The sequence below is a fragment of the Salarias fasciatus genome, chromosome 14 (genome assembly GCF_902148845.1).
Source record: "Salarias fasciatus chromosome 14, fSalaFa1.1, whole genome shotgun sequence".
Taxonomy (NCBI): domain Eukaryota; kingdom Metazoa; phylum Chordata; class Actinopteri; order Blenniiformes; family Blenniidae; genus Salarias; species Salarias fasciatus.
Genome location: NC_043758.1, coordinates 14788114 through 14798561, shown reverse-complemented (window position 1 = coordinate 14798561; position 10448 = coordinate 14788114). Strand labels below are relative to the sequence as shown.

At 48.5% G+C, this 10448-nt stretch overlaps 1 protein-coding gene across 1 annotated transcript; it reads right to left on the bottom strand.

Annotated features, from left to right (window-relative positions):
• Nucleotides 1-8629: 8629 nt before the first annotated feature.
• Nucleotides 8630-10448, bottom strand: LOC115400764 (putative nuclease HARBI1). The gene is made up of 2 exons (XM_030108785.1): nucleotides 10055-10448; nucleotides 8630-9527 (listed from the first exon to the last, which is right to left on the bottom strand). Exons 1-2 carry the CDS (start codon nucleotides 10354-10356, stop codon nucleotides 8630-8632), a joined length of 1200 nt encoding a protein of 399 aa, XP_029964645.1. The 5' UTR covers nucleotides 10357-10448.

The window sequence follows — 10448 nt, the reverse complement described above, 5'->3', positions numbered from 1 at the left end:
TTTTATTATTTTGTGTTAAACAAAATGACTTTTATCCATCCATCCATCCATCCATCCATCTTCAGCCGCTTATCCGGGGCTGGGTCACGGGGGCAGCAGTCTCAGCAGGGATGCCCAGACTTCCCTGTCTCCAGACACTTCCTCCGGCTCTTCCGGGAGGATCCCAAGGCGTTCCCAGGCCAGCCGAGAGACATAGTCTCTCCAGCGTGTCCAGGGTCTTTCCCGGGGTCTTCTCCCGGTGGGACATGCCCGGAAAACCTCCCTAGGGAGGCATCCAGGAGGCATCCTGAACAGATGCCCGAGCCACCTCAGCTGGCCCCTCTCGATGCGGAGGAGAAGCGGCTGTACTCTGAGCTCCTCCCTGGTGACTGAGCTCCTCACCCTATCTCTAAGGGAGCGCCCAGCCACACTACAGAGGAAGCTCATTTCGGCCGCTTGTATCCGGGATCTTGTCCTTTCGGTCATGACCCAAAGTTCATGACCATAGGTGAGGGTGGGAACGTAGATTGACCGGTAAATCGAGAGCTTCGCCTTTCGGCTCAGCTCCCTCTTCACCACAACGGACCGATACAACGACTGCATCACTGCAGACGCTGCACCGATCCGCCTGTCAATCTCACGCTCCATCCGTCCCCCACTCGTGAACAAGACCCCAAGATACTTAAACTCCTCCACCTGGGCTAGGGTCTCTCCACCTACCTGGAGAGGGCAAGCTACCTTGTTCCGGTCGAGGACCATGGCCTCGGATTTGGAAGTGCTGATTCTCATTCCTGTCGCTTCACACTCGGCTGCGAACCGCCCCAGTGCATGCTGTAGGTCGGGCTTCGATGAAGCCAACAGGACAACATCATCTGCAAAAAGCAGAGATGAAATCCTGTGGTCCCCGAACCGGACCCCCTCCGACCCCTGGCTGCACCTAGAAATTCTGTCCATAAAAATGATGAACAGAACCGGTGACAAAGGGCAGCCCTGCCGGAGTCCAACATGCACCGGGAACAGGTCCGACTTACTGCCGGCAATGCGGACCAGACTCCTACTCCGGTCATACAAAGAACGGACGGCCCTTAACAGGGGGCCCCGGACTCCGTATTCCCGGAGCACCCCCCACAAGACACCACGAGGGACGCGGTCGAATGCCTTCTCCAAGTCCACAAAACACATGTGGACTGGTTGGGCAAACTCCCACGAACCCTCGAGCACCCTATGGAGGTTATAGAGCTGGTCCACTGTTCCACGGCCAGGACGAAAACCGCATTGTTCCTCCTGAATCCGAGGTTCGACTATCGGTCGGATCCTCCTCTCCAGTACCCTGGAATAGACTTTCCTGGGGAGGCTGAGGAGTGTGATCCCCCTATAGTTGGAGCACACCCTCCGGTCCCCCTTTTTAAACAGGGGGACCACCACCCCGGTCTGCCAATCCACAGGCACAGTCCCCGACCGCCACGAGATGTTGCAGAGACGTGTCAACCAAGACAGTCCCTGCACATCCAGAGACTTGAGGTACTCAGGGCGAATCTCATCCACCCCCGGTGCCTTGCCACTGAGGAGCTTACCAACCACCTCGGTGACTTCAGCTTGGGTGATGGACGAGTCCACCTCTGAGACCTCAGCCTCTGCTTCCTCCACGGAAGACGTGGCGACGGGATTGAGGAGGTCCTCGAGGTATTCCTTCCACCGTCCTGTGATATCCCCAGTTGAGGTCAGCAACTCCCCACCTCCACTGTAAACAGTGTTGGCGGAGACCTGCTTTCGCCTCCTGAGGCGCCGGACGGTTTGCCAGAATTTCTTCGAGGCTGACCGATAGTCCTCCTTCATGGCCTCCCCAAACTCCTCCCAGACCCGAGTTTTTGCCTCCACAACCGCTCGGGCTGCAGTTCGCTTGGCCTGCCGGTACCCGTCAGCTGCTTCGGGAGTCCCATGAGCCAGCAAGGCTCGATAGGACTCCTTCTTCAGCTTGACGGCAGCCCTCACCTCCGGTGTCCACCACCGGGTTCGGGGGTTGCCACCACGACAGGCACCAGAGACCTTACAACCACAACTCCGGGCAGCTGCTTCGACAATGGAGGTGGAGAACATGGTCCACTCGGACTCAATGTCTCCAACCTCCCTCGGGACATGAGAGAAGCTCTCCCGGAGGTGGGAGTTGAAAACCATGCTGACAGAGGGTTCCACCAGACGTTCCCAACAGACCCTCACAATACGTTTGGGTCTGCCAAGTCTGTCCGGTTTTCTCCTCCGCCAGCGAATCCAGCTCACCACCAGGTGGTGATCGGTCGACAGCTCTGCTCCTCTCTTCGCCCGAGTGTCCAAAACACGCGGCCGAAGGTCAGATGACACGACAACAAAGTTGATCATCGACCTCCGCCCTAGGGTGTCCTGGTGCCAAGTGCACTTATGGACACCCCTGTGCTCGAACATGGTGTTCGTTATGGACAAACTGTGACTAGCACAGAAGTCCAATAACAGAACACCACTCGGGTTCAGATCAGAGAGGCCATGCGATCCAATCACCCCCTTCCAGGTCTCACTGTCGCTGCCCACGTGGGCGTTGAAGTCCCCCAGTAGAACAATGGAGTCCCCAGTCGAAGCACTGTCTAGCACCCCTCCCAGGGACTCCAAGAAGGCCAGGTACTCTGCACTGCTGTTCAGCCCATAAGCCGAAACAACAGTGAGGCACCTATCCCCGACCCGAAGGCGCAGGGATGCAACCCTCTCGTTCACTGGGGTGAACTCCAACACATGGCGGCTGAGCTGTGGGGCTATAAGCAAACCCACACCAGCCCGCCGCCTCTCACCGCGGGCAACGCCAGAGAAGTGGAGAGTCCAGCCCTTCTCGAGAGGTTGGGTTCCAGAGCCCAGGGTATGTGTGGAGGTGAGCCCGACTATATCTAGCCGGTATCTCTCAACCTCCCTTACAAGCTCGGGCTCCTTCCCCCCCCAACGAGGTGACATTCCATGTCCCTAGAGCTAGTCTCTGTGTCTGAGGATCGGGTCACCGGGCACCCTGCCGTCGGCTGCCACCCAATCCACATTGCACCCAGCCCCTACGATTCCCTCGGCGGGTGGTGGGTCCACCGGAGGGTTGGCCCATGTCGCCCCTTCGGGCTCAGCCCGGCCGGGCCCCGTGGGCAAAGGCCCGGCCACCAGGCGCTCGCTTGTGAGCCCCAACCCCAGGCCTGGCTCCAGGGTGGGGCCCCGGCTGCGCCATACCGTCACGGGCCTCGATTGTAATATATTCATAAGGGCTATTGACCTGCCCTTGTTCTGGCCCATCACCCAGGACCTGTTTGTCATGGGAGACCCACTCCCCCACCACTTTAAGGTGGCAGGTCAGGGGGGAGAAAATGACTTTTACTTAGCGCCAAAAATAAACTATGACCATGTTAATGCCAACAATGGGGTTTGGACTAGCTAAAAAAGAATGATACAGGCCCCTTAAGATACCTAGTCCAAGCCAAAATTGGGCTCAGAAGCCTTTCTGAGCAGAAATTCTCTCTCTCTCTCTGACAGTTGAACTGTTGTTTCAGGCAAACTGCTCACTCTAAGTTGGATGAACGTCAGTGTTTATGATTGCCATCCTTTATTTTGTGTACCTTTAAGAATTAGACTGTGAGAAATAACTGTGATGAGGGACCTTTATTAATCCCTTGTGATATTAGTACCCTTTTCACAGTATTCATTTTGGTTCACGTTGGGGTTTTGTTCCAGAGCTGCTGTTTACTCCAGTGAGACTTATAAACCCATTAGCCTGATTAAATCAGTGGGTCTACCATTTGGTTATCTTGAGTGGACTCTTCCTTCCAAACTGCACAAAATGCAATATTTCCACAATAATTCAGATATTATGGTAACTTCCCAAATGCTTAAATAATAATAATAGTAAAAAAAAAAAAAAAAAAAAAAAAAAAAATATATATATATATATATATATATATATATATTTTTTTTTTTTTTTTTTTACCTTTATTTATACAGGTTATCACATTGAGACCCAGGGTCTCATTTACAAGAGGGACCTGTGCAGCAGCAAATAAATATCAGACAGACATACAAAAATATAAAACATTAAAATATACAAACACTAAGAAGAAGTAGTAAAAACATCAGTCATAATATTAAAACATTAAAAACATGAGCAATCCCCGACTGACAGGCTCTTCAGCTTTCCTAATGGATTTCTGAATTCACCAAGAGGAATCAAGCTGGAGAGCTTCAGTTCACTTTGTAGCTTGTTTCAGCTTGAAGGGGCAGAGAATGAAAAAGCCTTTTTTCCAAGTTCAGTACAAACAGGAGGGATGGTGAAGGTTAAGTATTCTAATGAACTGAGACTGTAGCGTGACCGAGAAGGTGACATGTACTTAGACAGGTAAGAAGGCAGCAGGCCCAGGATGGATTTATAAATAAATGCATACCAGTGCATGGTTATGCGCTGGGATAGTGATGATAAGTTGGCATTAGAGTATAACATGCAGTGATGTGTGAGTGGTTTACAGCTGGTTATGAACCTCAGTGCTCCATGATATACAGGATCCAACAGAGACAGAGAGTGAGCCGACACATTTCTCTACACAACGTCACCATAGTCCAGGAGAGGCAAGAAGGTGGTTGCAACAAGACACTGTCTGGAATTAAAAGAAAAACAGGATTTATTCCTAAAGAAAAAAAAAACAGTTTTAGTTTCAATTTTCTCAGTAGTTGATCAATATGACGTTTAAAACACAGACTATCATCTATTGTGAAGCCTAAGTATTTATAGGAGGTCTCAATAAGAGAACCATGGGCCGATAGAATACTAGGAAGGACAGCAGGAACCTTCTTATTGTCAGAAAAGAACATTGCCTTAGTTTTGTTTGCATTCAACACCAGCCTGAATGTGGCAAAATGAATGAGTCAAAATTCATTAGAGTTACTCGTGCTGAAGAATATTTCAATAGCTCTATCAATCTGTTGTGCTTTACCTTTTGTGTAAAGTTTACACTGTAAACCAAAAATGATCAATGAGCGACTGTCATTCGTGAGTTTTGGAAACATTAATGGATGTTAGTGAGTCAGAGTCACATAAGAACCAAACAATAAACAAAGACTCATCAGAAGATCTGATTAGTAAGAAAGGAATTTGCATACTGAAAGGCCAAACACATTAATGCCTTTCTTCTTTTTTCCAATACTATGTGATTAGTTTGGTAAGTGTGACCATCAGAGGTGGTCAGTAATGAAGTAAATTTACTTAAATACTGTACAGGGCTGTCAGGGCTTGGCTCCGGAGCCCTGACAGGTTAACGATGAGGAAACACCGATGAGCGATTTAACGCCAATTTATTAATGCAAATAAAAAGGTCTTGGACAAGGAGGCTGGAGAGAGACGAGGGAGCCAAGGAAACGTGGCAGTGCAGGGCAAGCAGCCTCCACAGGTGAGACTCGTCAGCTTTAATAGCCGGAGGAGTACGAGGAGCAAGGAGCAAGGCGGAACCCAGACAGGAGGAGGAGGACCACAGGACGGGGACCGTCACAATTGTGATTGTTGAGTGTCCAGAAATGTACTATATGAAACCAATACATCATTATTATTATCTACCACTTATCCGGTGCCAGGTTGCGGGGGTAGTAGTCTAAGCAGGGATGCCCAGACTTTCTTGTTCCCACACACATTCTCTAGCTCAAGGGTGTCAAACTCATTTTCACAAAGGGCCATATCAGCATAATGGCTGTCCTCAAAGGGGCAGATGTAACTTATTAATATAACTAAATGTAACCAAATGTAATGTAAAATAAATGTAACTACTCTTTAATGTTAAGTAACTCAGAATATATTACCTATTGAAGTAACAAACATAACAGTTGCACAGAAAAAATGTTTGCTCATTCCTCTGCTATAACGTAAATCCATTTAATCCAAATAGCACCATCAATCAAGGATCAAACTATCCAAGTGACTAAAGAAAAATAAAATCAAACACAAGTTATGACATTAACTTTGTGCAAGCATTTTTTGTTAAAAGAATACTCCGAAGATTTTGAACCAACGCCCTATTTCCTATCATTTACAAAGTGAGATAAGCCCATAAATACCTTTTTTGTGTCCGTTTGTCCAGTGCCTGGCTAACAGCTGTTAGCATCATAGTTAGCTTAGCTCAACTACGGCAGGTAAAGAGGAAACAGAGCCAGACTGAGAAAGTGGACAAAATACTAACCCTACTAACCCTAAAGCTACGTTCACACCGCCAAGTGCTGTCTGCGATTTTGCGTCAAAGACAAGTGAAAACAAATGGGAACGCGCGTTCCAGCTGCGATGAGACGCAACGCGTCGGACGCGGCGCGTCATCACGACGCGTCACGACGCGTTGTGCGGCGCGTCAGGGCGTTGGCGCTACGCGTCGCGATTTTGCGTCCGACGCTGAAGTTGGGAAATCTGAACTTTGGCGCGTCGCGATTTTGCGGCAAACCAATCATAGAGCGTGCCCATGGTGACGTCGGCCAGGGAGCGGGAACCGGTCCGAAGAGAAGCACTTCGACCATGGAGGAGCGTGTCATAATGGCCGTTTACGCTCGCCCAGAGCTCTGGGACAAAACTTCTTCTTTTTACAGGGACAGGAACAGAAAAGCAATTGCTTGGAGAAGGGTCAGTGAGGAAGTGGGCGTCCCTGGTAAGTAACATGAAAAACCCAACTTCTATTTAGTTTAGATCACCCGCTTTTTTTTACCTAGCCAAAAGATCGAGTTAGCACCATTGCTACATCCATGTTTGCTGACTAGTCGTATGTTCATTCAGAGGAGGTTTGCCGAGTGCGGTGGAAGAGCCTCAGGGACACCTACATCAGGGAGAGCCGGAAGGAGAGAGAAAGGAGGGACAGGAGTGGTGGAGCAGCAGCGGCAGGTGCCAAGTGGCGGTACCTCGCCCTCCTGTCCTTTCTGGAGCCCTCCGTGGCGCCACGCCAAACTAGTGGGAATATGAGCCCACGGAGGGCCCAGGAGGATCAGGAAGGAGGCCGCCCAGGGGAGCCAGTAGAAGAAGCAGCAGGGCTTTCAGGTGCTTGAGGTCTCTCAAATGAAGCTATGAAAACATGTTGTACAAGACTGACAAAATAAAACAAGGATTGAGTCATTGCTGTCAATAATAGAGTATTTATTTTACTGTTATTTTCATGTAATTACATATTAATATCATTTGCTGTAGTTGTCATAAGTGTAGTTGCAGCAGCTATAATAGCATTAAAAACAATCTGATAACAATACAAATGCTTGCACTTATGAGGTCATGTTTTTTATTTCTTTTATCATACCCTTTCGAACCAGGTGAGCTGTTGACCCAGCTGGAGGACACACAGCAGCCAGAGTCCTCCCTGGGTCTGCCTGGCCCCACCCCTGCTGCTGCTTCCACATCTGGCTCCTCTGCTGCAGAAACATCTATGCAGGCTGGCCCTTCCTCTGCTGCTCCACCACCAGGTGTGGAAAGTTGTCACTTTAAAGATGTACTTAGTTTTTGTAATGTAGGGTGTGTAATTTACATACATTTCTCCAAAACTTCCATGGATGTATTTGGCTCCATATTTAAAATATTTAAAACTAAAGATTGATTGTACAGATAATGTTAGTTTAATATTTTGTACAAAAGTTAATTCTTACTAATTGTCTCAAGTTTTGTTTGTGTAAAAACTTTTCAGTGAAACATGTTTTCGCTCTCAGCATTCGCATTTGACTTTTTCTTTGAAGGTCCGAGGAAGAGAGGCAGAAAGAGGCGCCACGACTCCGGGCCCACAGAGTGGCAAAAGGAGATGCTGGACACTCTGAGGGCCATACCAGAAGCGCCTCCTGCTGCACCGCCCAGGCCGCTCTCCGAGGACGAGATGTTCCTCCTTTCTCTCGTTCCTCTTCTGCAAAAGGTGCCTCCTCAGTCCAAGGACTACGTGAAATTCCAAATTCATAAATTAATATATGACAACAGCACAGTTCTGTTAAATTTGGAACGATTGGAGCCTACAGAGTAAACTGGTTTATTAACCAAGAGGAGGCATCCTTTGCAGAAGAGGAAGCAGACCTTCTGCTCTCCCTCCCCTGAGGCTGTTCCACCGCACCTTCTCCAAGCATGGACTTTTCTGTTCCTGTCCCTGTGAACTTGTAAATAGTTATTTATTTTAGTTGTATATAGTTTCTATGTCAGAAATCAATCTATGTTCTATTTTGTAATAAATAACTTTTCCCCCACTTATTTTGGAGTCTTATTTATAAGCACAAAACAAGTTGACATACATGGTTTAAACAGCTAATATAGATATTGTCCCAAGTAAAACATTACTACATTTATGGGATTTATGAAATGTCATATCAAAAACAGACACAAAAGTGTGGAATTCATGTTTTATTGTTTTTACATTAACCTGTTAAGACAATCTTCTAATTTGTAACTGGAATAATGTAATGAAGTTGAAGCTGCAGGCAGCAGTGAAGTCCTCACTCAAAGCAATTATCTGCAAACAGAAAGAAGACAGATTTACAGCACAAATGTAGAAACATTGATTTGGACTTTTGTTGTCCGGTTGCATGTCTTTTCTATTTCAAGGTTGTGGCTCTTTAGTTTTAAGTGGGTGGATCTTAAAAGAGCCGTTGTGTGTCAGTCCTGTGGAGGACAGAACTATTCTCCTGGCTGCCATGGTACAGCTCCCTCTTCACAGAAGTGAGCCATGAACACCTCCCTCGCAGATGTGGCATCTCTGGTGGCGTTGTTGGCTCCCATCTGTCCCACGGATTGAAGAGGCTCATCCTGGGCTGCTGCTCCCCTCTGCGCTGGTACATGGTGAAGTGCAGCAGGCCTCATGAAGTTGTGGAGAAGGCAGGTGGCCTTCACACACTTCTCTGCAACTTCAGGGAGGATTTCAAGAGCCCCTCGAAAAGCCCTCCACTGTGCTGACCAGATCCCAAATGCATCCTCCACCACCAGCCGAGCTCGGGACAGGCGGTAATTGAAGACGCGCTGCTCTCGGGTAAGACCACCACGTCCTGGAAAGGGCCGCATCAGGTTTCTGCGCAGGGGGAATGCCTCGTCTGCCACAAACACATGAGGCTGGAGGTGTCTGTGGTCAGCTCCTGGCAGGTGCAGATCCTGAGGCAGGGGCAGCGTGCCTTCGCGAAGGGCTTGACCAAAGGTGGAGTTGGCCAAGATCCCCCCGTCGCTGCTTTGACCATAACCTCCAACATCTAAGATGCGGAACTGGTACCTGGCATCCACGACAGCAAGGAGGACGATGGAGTGGTCCCCCTTGTGGTTAAAAAAGAGAGAGCCAGAGTTGGGAGGTGCCCTCAGCTTCACATGCTTCCCGTCCAGAGCACCACAGCACAGTGGGAAGTTCCAACGCTCCTCAAACTCCTCAGCGATGGACCTCCACTCTGCTGCTCCAGGCACGGCCATAAACTCCTCCGCTAGGCAATCCCAAATGGCTGTCACCACATCTGGGATGATAGTGGAGACTGTGGAGACGCCGACCCTGAAGCTGTTGGCAATGGTGCGGTAGGAATCCCCAGTGGCAAGAAACCTGAAGAGATAATACAACAATAAATCAGCTACTTTTATTCTGATACAAAACAGTTCAAAACTTCATATGAACATCTACACCAAGATGTGCCTTATTGGTTGGGTAAAAAATGGTAGAGCCTGCGTGACTTCTCCACAAACGGTTTCACAATATTTGACTCCATCACATTTCAGTCTATGACTGAATGTATCCATTATTTTTTTCATTTTTATTAAATGAAAGCATTTTGAAGAGTGATTACAAGACAGTTTTTTAAACAAATAAATATGAATTGACCAAATGGTTGATTAATATTACTATGTAAGTGTAGTGTAGAACAGTTTAGCCTAGTTTATTCCTAGTATTGTGCTGGTTTGGACAAAAATTAGCCCTGGTTTAAACCCAGTGTGGTCCATGATTAGGCCCGATTACGGTCCAGTTTAATCCCGTTTTAACTTTGGTTTCATCATGATTCAGTCCCTGTTTACCAGCGGTGCATAAATTAGATTAGGAAATGTGTTAAAACCCTGTACTTCAGTGCAACTTACCGCAAACAGATGGACAGACGCTCGTCTGCTGAAATGGAGTGCCTGTAGTTGGTGTCCTGGTAAGTGATGCGGGCGCCGACGCGGGCCAGGAGGTCATCGAACTGGGCACAGGTCAGCCGAAAGTACCGCTGAAAGCGACACTCATCCTGGCGCAGCTCCTGGAGCAAATGGTGAAACTCACCAAACTCCGACCGTCTCTGGATAATGTCGTGCACCCAGGCACGGCGTACTCTCCGCCGACGGCGTCGTGGTTCGGCTGTATGAATTAAATAAAGCCAAGCCGCTCGCTTGACAGGATCCATGATGCTAAAGCACACAGGAAAGGAAAGCCCGGAAGCCCCGCCAGGGAAAAAGCCCGGAAGCCCCGCCTCCCCACCAGACGCGACGCGTCGCG